This window comes from Lagenorhynchus albirostris, chromosome 17 (genome assembly GCF_949774975.1).
Source record: "Lagenorhynchus albirostris chromosome 17, mLagAlb1.1, whole genome shotgun sequence".
In the NCBI taxonomy this organism is placed as follows: Eukaryota; Metazoa; Chordata; class Mammalia; order Artiodactyla; family Delphinidae; genus Lagenorhynchus; species Lagenorhynchus albirostris.
This window is the reverse complement of record NC_083111.1, coordinates 73,907,942-73,921,770: the sequence shown is the minus strand read 5'-3', so window position 1 is coordinate 73,921,770 and position 13,829 is coordinate 73,907,942. Positions and strand designations below refer to the sequence as shown.

General features: G+C 50.2%; 1 protein-coding gene across 1 annotated transcript in view; it reads right to left on the bottom strand.

The window, feature by feature from the left end:
• Positions 1–13,829, bottom strand: part of TG (thyroglobulin) — a 241,635-nt gene that overhangs the window by 91,112 nt on the left and 136,694 nt on the right. The window contains exon 41 of the mRNA XM_060127453.1: positions 5,310–5,512. Coding sequence (XP_059983436.1) covers positions 5,310–5,512 — 203 coding nt within the window. The remainder of the gene's footprint in view (positions 1–5,309; positions 5,513–13,829) is intronic.

Below are 13,829 nucleotides of genomic sequence, written 5' to 3'. Positions count from 1 at the left end.
GCAGCCTTAAGAAACCAGGGTTTTATGACTTTTGAGGGTGCCTCATCCAACTTGAAGGTGGATGTCCAGGGATCGAGGGAGAGAACAATTTCTTAGCAATTGTTATGAAAATTTTGTCTCACCTACACATCCCTGCAAATTACTTTTGATACCTCTGCTATTTGTTCTTCCAAGAGTTTCTTTCTACAGATATGTTTTTGGACACCTATTAAATACCAGACACTGTCCTGGGTGCTGGGGTCATTGCAGTAAAACCAGAGGAGGTCCCCGCGGGGCGGAGCCGGGAGATGTGCCCTTCCTTCCCCACCTCAGCAGGGGTGGCTCTCCTCTCCTTCGTCCCCTCCCCGCAGTCTGCAATCCCTGGCAGCCCAGGCTCAGCCCTGCAGATGACAGCAAGGCCCTGGGATGACAGACAAACACCTAGAAGGAAGCCGGCCCCCGAGAGATCACGAGATACCTGTACTCCACACCTGGGGAAACATTATGGGAAAGAGGAAAAAAAAGAAACGCATTTGTTATTTAAGCTACTTTTGTGATGGGTCTCCTTGTTAGAGCAGGTGAGTATTTGCTCCAAAGCGCACAGAAATAAACCCGCCATGATTTGCAGATAATGAGATAACTTCATAGAAAGTCCAATGGAAACAACAGACAAAGTATTAGAGGCGGTAAGAAAGCTCGCCAAATGCGGAACCAACTTCTTCCACTACACCCGTATTTACCAACTGGAAAGTAAAATAGAAAACACGAAACCATTTATGTAGGGTCTCGCCTCAAAATAACTTCGCAAAACTTTTATGGAGAAAAGTTCAAAACTCTATGAGAAGACGTAAGGAGACAAAAATACTATGTTCCTGGTTATGGGTTAAACTGATCCATGGATATAAGAACTAACATCCTAAAAACATAGATATTTTTCTGAAATGATTTGAAAAATTACATGAAACTACAATCCAATTCCCATCCGGAATATTTATAAAAATCCGTAAACTTATTCTAGAATATATATAGAAGCATCAAAGCCTGTGAATAGCTAGGCCAGTTTTGATTAAGGGACGCAATGGGGCGAGGGCTCCCACTGGGAGGTCTGTATGAAAACAGGAAAAATCCGTGCTCTGGGACCAAGCCAGCATCCCCTGCTCTCCACCACTGCTGGTTTAATGGACTCAGCATGGTCTCAGGTGCCCTCTTTGAACCAGGAGCTGAGCTAAGTGCTAAGGCCGTACTAAGAGCTACTAAGAGCATAAATCACGTACCCAATCAAACACCGAGTCACAGTAGAAATGGAATAAGATGTGTTAGAAAAGTTAACAAGCATGGGAAACAAGTCGGAATTCCTAAAAATCGCTACGTAGAAGTCTCTTCCCCGCCGTGAGATGCTTTCTGTTTTAGAGCTGGAGGAAGCCTTAGAGGCCCAATTCTGCTGAGCCCCGAAGGGTGGAGTGATTGTCCAGGTGGAAAACAGGATGTGCTGACCACAGAAGAGCCTGGAAAGATCTAGAGGAAGGCACAGCATTTTCTAGGAATGGTGGCAGAGCTGCTGAGCCTGGACTGTAGGGCTCATGTGGGAAAGGAGACCGGAAAACTTAGCTTGAGGCCAGTTTCTGAGGCCTGGAGTTCACTCAGAGGAATGCAGAATTGGGGCAATGTCAAAGGAAAGCAATGGAAATTTCTTCTGGGTCCTGAGAATCACAGCACAGAGGACATGACCTCCTCTGCCTTCTCTTAAAACTGGCCAAGGGGTCAGCGCCACAGAATTCAGGCTTGCAATATGGCTCCCCTCTTCCTTTTTCAAGCTGGCCCCCAGGGCAGGTGAAACACTCGGGATCTGCTTTTGCCTGGAGTTGCCTTCGCTTGGCATGGGACATGGGGGAGCTCGGGTTCCTTGAGTTCCCACAGTGTGCAGGGCACTTTACAGACCTTGTATCATGACTGCGTGAGCCCGTAGGAGACAGAATTAATCACACCTATTTTATCCATGAAGAAGGCAGTGGTAAAGTGTTTCACCCAAGGCCAGCATCTTAACTCAGGCTTGTCTGACCCTAGGCCTGCACTCTTCCTCTGACACATTGAGACCCCGAATGAGTCACAGGCTCTTGGAGGAGCCTCACAGTGTAGAAGAACACAGGGTTTGGCTTCAGCTTCCAACCCCTAATGCAGCTCCTTCTTTACTGTGTGTTCTTTAGCGGGTCACTAAACATCTCTGAGCCTTGGCTTTATTTTGTCTAGATTAGAAATAAAATAAATGTCCCTGGCAAATTAATGTGAGGAATCTATGAGGTAATATATTCGAAGTGACTTATGGTCCCAAACATGCTAAACAAATAAATATAAGTTATTAATTATCACAGGAGTCTGTTTCGTCCAAATTTCAACAGTTCTGGTCCCAAGATTTGTAGAAAGACTGAAGATTTTATCCAAGAATATAGCACCAACTCACATTCATTCCCCCAAACATCTGTTGGTAGAGAGCACACTGAAGAACTGCTAATATCTTGAAGTATTTTAATTCTTCATTCCCAAATAATTTCACAGGCATCCCCCCAAACTGCAGGGAGCAGTTGTAAAGGCTACCTCCACATGACTAAAACAGATGGAGGGATTATTCTTAAATACACTACCATTTGCTAAAACAGATTAGTTTTTGAAATTCCCTAAACATCGAAACCCTCCAGAACTTTCAAAAGGAAAATTCTGCCTTCTGGGCGCACTGGAAGGTATTTTTGGTGTCCTCTGGGTCCCACTCAGTGTCTGGCTTCTGAGCAGGCCCTGGGGGCATCAACACAGCCCTTCAGGATCAACTCAAAGTCAGGAAGGTCTGCTTTCAATACCAGGAACTGAAAGATGTTTGTGCTCAGGCCTCCTGACACTCAGATGCACCAAGCATGAAGGGACAGATTGAAGAAAACCTGATGCAAAGGACGAGAAACACAAGGAAGAGGTGGGAAGGCAAGAAGTGGACTAGCCTGTGGGTCCCTTGACACCCCCCCCCCTCCCAGGCTCATGAGCTCCTTTACTGCCCGGATGTTAATCACGGAGCATCGACCCTAAGACAGCAGTGCTGGGTGCCCCGGGCTCTGTGGAGAGCCAGGCATCCCCGGCTGTCCTGGAGATGACAGTCTTGTAAGAGAGACATACATGGCAGTAGGAGCAATTATGTACCGGTGGGGAAGCAGGAGAGATGCCGTACGAGATTTACGGATGGCATCAGCCATAGGAAGAGGGCCTGGTTCGAGGCTGGAAAGTCTGGAAGTAGCCCCTGAAAGACGAGTAGGGAGGGCAAAGAGGAAGACGGGAGAAAAGGAATCCACGCACAGGAAACTACCAGTAAGAGGCAGGAACTAGTGCAGGGACCCTTCAAGGAGTACTAGAAGGCTCCCGTGGCTGAAGGGGAGAGATGAAGTGGCAGGAGGCCCTGCTCCTTGGCAGGGACAGCAATGATGTTGATCCCGCCTCCGTTGTGCCCAAACAGTGACACTTCTCCACCCTGCTTATGATCACAGGTTTGGATCCTGGGAAGGCTGGAGAGAGCTAGATGTGGTTTGATGGCCTTAGAATCGCCAGCAGGTCCATGGCACTGGCCTCAGTGGTTCTCCTTCGTACCTTCCTTTGGGTCACTCAGTAGTCTCCTCATTGCTTTCTCTTCCTCCAGCACTGCCCCTCTTACACGCATCCTCCGCCGAGCTCTAGAAGTCTTCCTGAAGGCGAGTCTAAGCAAGTTTCCCACCTGCCTAAAACCCTCTGATGGCATGAGAGTGTTCATAGCAGCACTATTTCCAGTAGCCAAAAGGGGGAAGCAACCCAAACATCAATCAATAGATGAATGGATAAACAAAATGTGCTGTACACATACAACGGAATATCATTCAGCCCTAAAAAGGAATGAAATTCCGACGCATGCTACAACGTGGACGAAGCTTGAGGACACTATGCTAAGTGAAGTAAGCCAGTTACAAAAGGACAGATCTTCTAGGATTCCACTAACATGAGGTAAATTCATATTAGAGTGGGCAAATTCACAGACACAGAAAGTAGAGTAGCAGTTGCCAGGGGCTGGGAGGAAAGGAGAATGGGGAGTTAGCGTTTGACAGGTACAGAGTCTCTGTTTAGGATGATGAACAAGTACTGGTGACGGTTCATGCTGATGGTTGCACTACATTGAAATGTACTCAATGCCAGTGAATTGTACACTTAGTACTGGTTAAAACGGAAAACCAAACCAGCAAACACACAAAAGACGCTGAAGGCTCCCATGCACTCAGGATGACACCCGAGGCGTTTACTGCAGGCTGGCTGCTCTCTGCCTCCACACCACTGTCCACGCAGACCCGGTCCTCCAGCTGCACTGCATGATGGGCAGACCCCAGCAAAGAGCCAAACTTTCCCTTGGCGCTAGGACCCTGGTTACGTGCCTACACAGCCTTCAACATCAGCTGACACAGTCTCTCTCTCAGGAGGCATTCTGGGACATTCTCTCTTTCCCCTGAGTTTGGTTGGGAGCGTCTCTCTGAGCTGCTCTAAGACGCTCTTTTAAATATCTGCTTTAAATGTTTGTCACCTCTTTCTCCAGTAAACTACAAGCTTCCTGAGAACTAGGTCGTGTATTATTTAGCATGGCACTTCCAAAAAGGAGCATAGTACCTGGCACCAGTTGGACATTCAATAACATTAGAAGCTCATCAGTGACACAATAGCCATCAGAGCATATGCTGTGGTCAACAGGTTGTTTCCTCCATCATAATTATTTCATCACTATCAACATTCTCATGCCATCATCATCACCATCAACATCACCATCACCAACATCACCATCATCAACACCATCATCATCACCATCATCACCATCATCACCATCAACACCACCATCATCACCATCATCACCATCATCACCATCATCATCATCATAATCATCATCATCATCACTCAGCAGGTACTTCAGACCATCCAGTGGAATCCTGAGTGTTATGTTCTATTCTTTGCCTTCACTCACCAGTCAGCAACAAAGTTGGCCAAACCTTTGTTGCTCTGTGACAGATCCAGCTGCCCTCCACTGCTTTAATTGCTATTAAACCCTAATGAGGCACTCCCAGGAAATAGAAACTCTTCCCCGTCTAGAATTATTAACATTTTAGATGTGAGTGGACAGCAGTCAGGGGAGCCCTGCAGCATCCGGGCTCACGTGAACACGGAAAGATGGCCATGGGCAGGACACCCACTCAGAACAAAGGATAAAGCAAGTCCAAGCAATTGAAGCCAACTGGGGCAAGGAGGGACCACCTTCAGCAAGACTGAAGGCAGAGCAGGCGACTCACCATCAGCATGGCTCTCCGGAAGAGTCTGGAGTCTGTGGCCCTAGTGGTTAGAAGGTGGACGCTGGCCACGTCGGCTCCGCCACGGTCTGCTGCCAGTGTCACGCGCTGAGGGTCCCCACCAAACGCTCCGATGTGGGTCTGCACCCAGGTCAGAGCCACCACCTGGTCCAGCAGCCCCCAGTTGCCGCTCAACTCGCCGGACCCTTCAGAAAGAGGAAAGCCTTCAGCACTCTGCGATTCTGCAACCTGGGATGTAACCATCCTCGTGTTGTGTAAGCCAGGCACGGGGTGCCGGTGGGGGGCCTGGGCTCCTGCCCGCATAGGTCTGGACTGTGGTTTCCCAATATAGTGGGGCAGTGGGAAGAGCCTGGGCTCCGGAACCAGGCCCATCCGGCCCGGATTCTCGCTTCAGCTAGGAGACTGCAGACGTGTCCCTCCACCTCTGTGGGCCACAGCCACCCCATCTCGCCCCACTGCCCGTGAGGAGGGCGGCTTCTCAGATGAGAGGCATTGCACGTTCAGACCCCAGGCTTGGCGCATCCGACGAGAAGGAGCTGAATTTCCGGCCCCCCATCTCCCCCCACTGCCCGTGACTCTCCGTGTCTCCTGCCCCCCGATGATGGCCAGGCCCGGCTGAGACTCTCGGTCCCACCTCTTCCCACTACCTTCCATGACCTTCGCAGCAGCGGCAGAGCTGCGATTCAAGTTTCTTACATTGTTTGTTTGTTGTTGATTGTCATTTGATCCTGTTGCTTGTTTCCAAAGCACACACCTTTTGACTACAGTCATGTATATGACCACATATGCAGCACTCAGTTGAGTCCATCTCTCTTTTATTCATAGAATTCAGTAAATATGTATCAAAAGCTCAGCACGTTGTTTTAAGTCAGATACAAAGGAACCATACAGCCAACACGTGCTCTTCCCCTTGGCATTTGGGACACGCCGTACCCAGGCCCTTCGAGCGTCCTCTGAATTCAACGGCCCCTCTTAGTCTACACCGCTAACTGCCCTGAAACACCAAGCCTGCTCTGGTTTGAGCCGAGGTTCATGCCCTTCGTCTCTGGCTTCTTTCCAGGAAACTCCAGCAGAACCCGTGGCTCCAACCACCGCCTATGTGCAAAGACTCTCGGGACTGTGTCCGCAGCCCAGGGCACTCTCCCAGGCCTGGGCCCCTCGAGTTCCCCCAGGAGGCTGTCTCACAGGTACCTCAGGTCCATTCAGCCCCAAAGGGAATTGATTCTAAGTCTCCTGAGCGCTCCCACCGGCGGCCTCGGCAGAGTTTCTTACCTTCTCCTTCAAGCGCGGCACCGCCCACCCTGCTCCTGCACGGCCTCGCGGGAGTCTCCCCGACTCCTCCTTCGACCGTGTCCCCCTCCTCCCCAGCCGCTGCAGGCTCTCCCGCCACTGACTGCCACCCCCTTTCCTCCACGCTTCTCCTTGGCCTCCTGTATCCACACATTCCTCCCTACAGTGAATTCTCCATGGCGCATGCAGAGTGGTCTTCTAAACTTAGAATCTTGATTATCTCTCTCTCTGACACACACACACACACACACACCCTGCCCCATCCTATGTAAAATGTCCCCTCTCATCCCATGGTCCTTAGGACACCATTTCAGTTCTTCTATCACATTCAAAGCCCCCCGGGACCGGGCCATCCATCTCTCAGGCCACATCTCCCTTTGTCTCCCCACTGTTCTGTGCTGCAACCAGCCAGGCTTCCCCTCAGAGGCTCAAACACACCAGCCCCACCCTCCCCCATGCCTGTGCTTGCACATGTGATTTCCTCCACCCAGAGCTGTGCCCTCTCCCCTTGACCTTCTCTAACTCCCTCCTCTGGCCCAGTCATCCTCCAAGTCTTAGCTACACCATCAGCTCATAGGCAGCCCTCAGGGGAAGTGAGGGGCCCCTTTCAAAGCATTTGTCACCACTGGCTCCCCTGCTAGACTCTACCCCCCATGAAAACCAGAAGCACGGAGTAGGTCCTTATGAAATGTTAGGTAAATGAAATGACTACAGTTATTATGAACACGATTCAATGTCAAGTGAAAAACTATCAGAAAGAACCCATATTCCCAAATAGAAAACCAGAAAGACCTTGCGTCCGATTCCCCAAAATGGTGTTCACAAAGCTGACGAGAACACCAGCTCAGTGGACATAACGGTACGAATTACTCTTCCAGCTGGGGAGACACTCAGAATTTCTTCAAATGCATTTCATGTTCTGGGTTTAGTGAAGCCATTGGCACCATCCTCTCTGCGGACTTTTCTGGATTACATGCACATTCCATTGGTTAGGATGAGTGCTTTTGTTTCCAAGGTCTGAGGGAGGGCAGGAAAGCCGGGCACCAGCTGAGCAGGACCCAGTCTGGGAAGTGACACCCACGGCCTGCATTTCTAGTGACAACAGGGAGGGATGCCACTGTCCCTGACTCTCACTCCCCATGTACCAGCTTCCCACTTACAGTGCTGACATTCTGGGGTCTACAGACCCCTAGGATGTCAGAGATGAGGGTGCATTCAGGAGGCAAGTCCGAACTGGGCTTCACCTCACGCCAGGTGCTGTGCTGGGTAGTGCAGAGAGCAAGATAGACAAGATCCTGGCCCTCGAAGCAGACGCCCTCCAGGACGTGCACACGAAGCAGCCACCTCGCTGCTCTGAGATGGTCTAATTCAACCCTTTCCTCCCCTGGTGGAACCTGAGACTTGAGAGGGAAAGAGTCTGTTGAGGTGCAAGAAGCAAATTCGAGATCAAGTTGGCACTTAAATCCAATGCACACTCAGAGCTCTTCGTCCTAACATTCAATCCAATTCAACAAACGTTTGTCCAAAAAATCTATGGTGTGCAAGGCACTGTGTTATTTTCATTAAAAAATTTAAGTACTCTATTTATGGAACTTTCTCTGCTCAGAAGCCTTCATAACTCCCTCATTCCTGCCGCATCAAGTCTAACTCCTTCCTGGCTTTTCAGCTCCTCTAAGATTGACTTCAGCCCATCTGAACAGTCTGGGTCCCTTCACTTTCTAACACCTGCCCTTGTCCAGCCATCGGCGTCTGCTCATCACCTGTGTTCATTGCCCTGCAGTCTGGCCTTGGTTGAGCTCCATTCTCTTTATCCTCTGGGACTCCGTCTCACCTGGCTCAGCCCCGCCACAAACACATAGCGTGCAGTGCTGCTGGGGGTGTGAAACTGGACAGGGCTGCTCTCTGCTGGCCAGGCGTGTACAGTCCAGGAGGGAGATGGGTGTGAGAGGAAGGTGTCCGGACAGCGTGATGGCGCTCCTCCCCATCTGCCTCACGCTGCCCTGATGGGCCCCCCCAGCTCCATGCTCCCACCTCTCTGGTCAGAACACACCAGCAAACATTCGACTGTTCCCTCACTGTCTAACCGGCTCTTGCTAGCTCATCTGATTTCTTCATCTGTCGCTCTAAAGCTCCTTAGCTGGGCTCACAGTGGGTTCTCCCCCAGCTCTTGTTGATGGCCATCAATAGAAGGCATCATGGTGTGTGGGCTTAGCAGGCAGGTTATGGAGCCAGACGAGCTGGGCACAGGTCCCAACACCTACTAGCTGTGTGGGGCCCTGGACAAGTTACTTAATGTGACTTGACTTTCCCTGTCTGTAAAATGGAATAATAATAGTACCAACCTCAATAGGTTGTTATGATGATTGAATTTGTTAATATCCGTAAAAGGAACAGAACAGTGCAGTGCCTGGCATAAAGCACTCTGGAATTTGTTTGGTTTTTCTTAAACAAAATGAAACAGGTTTAGGTCCCAGCATTATCTCACAGGTGCCCTTTGCACGGTCTGCCTTGTCTTTAGTAGCAAAAATTACATCTGTGACGGGGGCAGGACTCTGTGCCTGTTTTTCTGGTTAGGATGGTGAGCAGACCCCCTCAGAGGGGAGGCTCCAAGCGCCCCAGGGAGGACGGGGTGATGGGTGTGTTACGAGTCTGGCCTTCGGTCTGTCTCCCTGGCCAAAGCCCACTTCCTCTGCTCCCACACCCTGCAGGGCGCCCGCGAGCCACGGCCGACCCACTCCTCTGATCCTGCACGCCACTGGCCTGGGTTGCCCTTGCTGCATTGCTTTACCAGAGAGAGAAGGATAATCACTGTGTCCCACGGCCCTGGGGTCTGTCCCACCGGCAGGGTCCAGGCTGGGAGAGGGCCTCCCTGGCCCATCATCAACCCCCTCACTTCCTTCCCAATTGCTCTTCATCAGGAATCGTGCTCCTTTTAAGTACTGCTGGGTTTCTCGCAGACAACACGAGTTTGTCTGGTCGGCGCAGGCCTGGCGTGAGCTGCTGTTTTCAGCTTCCTGCCATCCCTTTCTTAATGTGCCTCTGGAGTCTGGAGCTCTTGGGGGATTATCTTCACTCTGGGCTACAATAGCAGATGCTGCACACATTTATCACATGAGACAATGTACATGAAGCAGCAGCTTGGCCTAACTCAGTAAATGCCATGGGCTGCAGTTGCTGGTGGCCAGATGCAGGGCCGGGACATGGCTGCAGCAGAGCCCTGGCTTGGAGAGGCCCTGCCAGGGAAAGGAAAGGGGCATTAGCCCCCGGGAGCCCCTGCAAGGTACCAGCAAGGTTCCCGGTGTTTGCCTTCACATGCTTGATCTCCTGAGAGACGGGCAGCCTGGGATGGGATGGGACGCTGAGGGAGGGACCGAGGGACCCCCCCCAGAGCCCCTGAGCCCCATGGAGCGAGGAGCTGCCCCTGGACCTTGCTCTTCTCGGGTGCGAATCCTGTACACTGTGCAGGACACCAGTCTGGGGCTGGCACTTGAAGTCGCCCAGCTCTTTCCAGACCTGTCCTGAACCACAGTTTCCAACTATTTAAAATGGAAAGGAGGAGGGATGAGTCGGTGGAGCTCAGGCAAGTCTCAGGGCGGGCGGTGAAACTATTCTGTATGATTGGTGGACACGCGTCATGATGTTTGTCAAAACCCACAGAATGTACAACACAAAGAGTGAGCCCTGCTGTAGAGTATGGACTTTAGTCAATACTAACATACCACTATGGGCTCATGGAGTGTAACAAGTGTGTGGCACCAATGCGGGACCTTAACAGGGGAAACTGAGGCAGGGGAGGATGCAGCATATGGGAACTCTGTAATTTATGCTCAAATTATTCTGTAAACTTAAGATCATCTAGATAATGAAATCCATTACATATATGTATTTTTTTCTTTTCTTTTTTTCTTTTTTTTTTCGGCTGCGCCACTCATCTTGTGAGATCTTAGTTCCCTGACCAGGGACTGAACCTGCGCCCTCGGCAGTGTAAGCGCCGAGTCCTAACCACTGGACCGCCAGGGAATTCCCTATATATTTTTTTTCATGGGAAAGGGATGATGTATTTGTGTTGGAAGTTTATTGGGGGCTTAGCTGAATCGCACACCTGCTCTTTTCTCCCTCTGCTGTGAGTGCACACCTTCTCCGCCTGGAACCTTGCCGTGGGACGCCCAGTGTCTGGCGGGAGGCGGTCGTCTGCAGCCATGAGCCTGTGTGTGTGTCCTAGAGCTGCTGCCCCTCCACCCACCGGCCCTGGCGGCCACTCTCTGGGTCTCAGTTTCTTGATTGACTGATGGCTCCCCTAGGGGCTGAACTGCAAGGAGCTCCAGATAAGAGATGCTAAAGCTCTGGAATGTGGGAAGTACCAGGAGGTCTCCAGAATAAAGCAAGGAAAAGCTGCCTGAGCCTAAATGAATTAAAACACTGATCCTGGGCTTCCCTGGTGGCGCAGTGGTTGGGAGTCCGCCTGCCGATGCAGGGGACACGGGTTCGTGCCCCGGTCCGGGAGGATCCCACATGCCGCGGAACGGCTGGGCCCGTGAGCCATGGCCGCTGAGCCTGTGCATCTGGAGCCTGTGCTCCGCAACGGGAGAGGCCACAGCAGTGAGAGACCCGCATACCGCAAAAAAACAAACAAACAAAAAAAACCCCAAAAAAACACTGATCCTCTCTGTACACAGAAGAATGAGGAATCTGTAGGGCATTTCTAAACACCAAGGGAGAGTAAACTATTTTTTAAAATGATACCTATTCTCAATCTTTAACATTAACTGCTAAGTATTGTTCTTTCTTCTTTCTTCCTCTGTATCCCCTGTCTCCTACATTTATTTTTTTAATTAATTTTTATTGGAGTATAGTTGCTTTATGGTATCACATTAGTTTCTGCTGTACAGCAAAGTGAATCAGTTATACGTATATATATATCCCCACTTTTTAAAAAATAGCTTACCCTTACATGAATCATATATCATATATGTTATATAAGCACTATATATAAAGCATGAGAAAAAAGCAAACATGTTAACCCACCACCCAGCTTAAGAAACAGAACAAACACCACAAATTCTTGAGAGGACCCTTACACAGACAACACACGTAAACAGGAAGGCAAACACCATGGAAACTCCTGGAACCCCAGTTTTAAATGTGCAACTTTAAGGGGAAGCAATTCTCTTTGAGGAGCTTTCTTTTCTTTGGGGGGGAGAGAGAGTGGCACACATAACTTTTCCAGACATGTCAACTTTAGATAGCTGGGGTTTTTTTCAGTTTTAAAAGAGATTATATTTGTGAAACAACTAAGTTAACATTTTTCTCCTTTCCCTATTTCCTTGAACACTCAAGTTATATGTTAAAGATATTTTAAAACTGTCCTGAATTAAAAGAGATTGTGAAAGTTGCGAAAACAACAACAACAACAATAAAACCGAAAACATCGAGGGAGCAAGCTACCATTTCTTCTTAGTGCTTCATCCACGGGATTCAACGCCCAGTGTGACATTAAATTTAACTCACGGCTGCGGGGCATAAAGTCCCTTAACCTCTCTGAGCCTCGTCGTTTCCTCTATGACATGACCGCACAGGGCTGACCTCGCAAAGGTGCCTGGAGACTGAAATGACGTCACCCAGAAAAGATGTCTGGTAGAGATGGGTGCTGGGTGAGGGTAACTCTCCTTCTCTCTTGCTGACAGCTTTGCTTTAAGCACAAGGAACAGGCAGTGTTGCAAGTCAGGAGTGAGAAGGTGTGGGTGTTCTGGAAGAGTTCCGACCCCAGACTCTGCCTCGCCGGCAGCAGAAATGAATTTCCCTTCCAGGAAGCCCACAGAATTCTCCATAAGATCACAGCCCATGAAATCATAATCCCCGCCCCCTCACGGAGGGATGGCATATGGAAATTCGCTCTCTTGTGTCTGGAAACACTCTGAGCCAGAGTCAGCTGTGTCTGTGAAATGCTCCACCTGAGCGGGTCCCACAGGCTGGGTTCTGAGTTTCACCATCTCTTTAGAGAAAGGAGCTCCTGATTTAACAGATTGTCAGTCGTGTGTTTGAAAAGAGGAAAGAAAACCTGGGCAGGGCATTCAGTGCTCCAGCAGCTGCCCCTGCACCACTGAAGGAAAGTCTGGAATCTGGTCATCATCCACATTCCCCTCATTGGCACCTGGTCGCATGTTGCCTTAACTTGTTGCCTGTTTCATGTTTGTCGTGCAGACGAAGAATCTTCTTTATGACACTCAAGGCCTCCTGCCACGTGGTCCACCCAGCCCTCATTCCCCAGCACTGCCTGGCTTCTGCTCACGCAGGATGCCTGCTCCACTCGGCCACATTCTGGAGGAGTCCGTCATTCCCACCAGGCTACCTCCCACCCACCCAGCCATACTCAGCAGGCAAGACATTCCAGGTCTTAAATGAGATCCCCAGAGAACAGAGATGCTGCTAGGTGCCTGTCCCTGAGGACTCCTAAAGCCCATCACAGCCTCTAAAGTCCCTTCACATGTAGCATATCATTGGAGCCTCACAGTGACTTTGGAAGTTGGGTAAAATTATTCCCATTTTACAGAGGAGAAAACTGAGACTTGGAGAAAGGAAGGGTTTTATCCAAGGTCACACCGACAACCCTTGGCTCTTCAGATTCCCAGACCAGCGTGTCTGCCCTCTGCCACGTCTGCCTGTCAAACAACTGCCCTACCACTGGGGGTTGGGGTGGGGGGGTGGGGAGATGGAGGAAGAGACATGGGTGGATGACGCTGGGATTGGTCCAAGCCTCAATTCTGCCCTGTGGGCTGGTGGGGAAGGTGGAGGGCATAACCAGAGTGATAAAGGCATCTGTGACTGGAAAGGGGACAGGCTGGATGTTCACAAGCGATCTGGAATTCGAGGTGAATCAGAAATCATTGTCTATGCAGCCCTCACTCCAGTAAATGGCTTCCTGAGGGCCCAAGAGCTCTAATCCACGCCTTAGAGTCTCCAGGGCAGGTCGACCCTGGTGATGAATCCTGGCTCTGCTCCTTCCTGACCACGTGAACTTCAGCAAGGGTCTAGCCCTCTGGGGTCTCGGTACACACACGCGCACACACAGATACATCACAAGATAAAACGTACTTGGAACAGCTTCAGACACATGATAAGTGTAATCAGTAGTAACTGTGACTCTCATCTATGGGCATCAGCATGGCTGGAGGGTCTCGTGAACGCACTGGTCATACCACTCCCTGCTCAGCG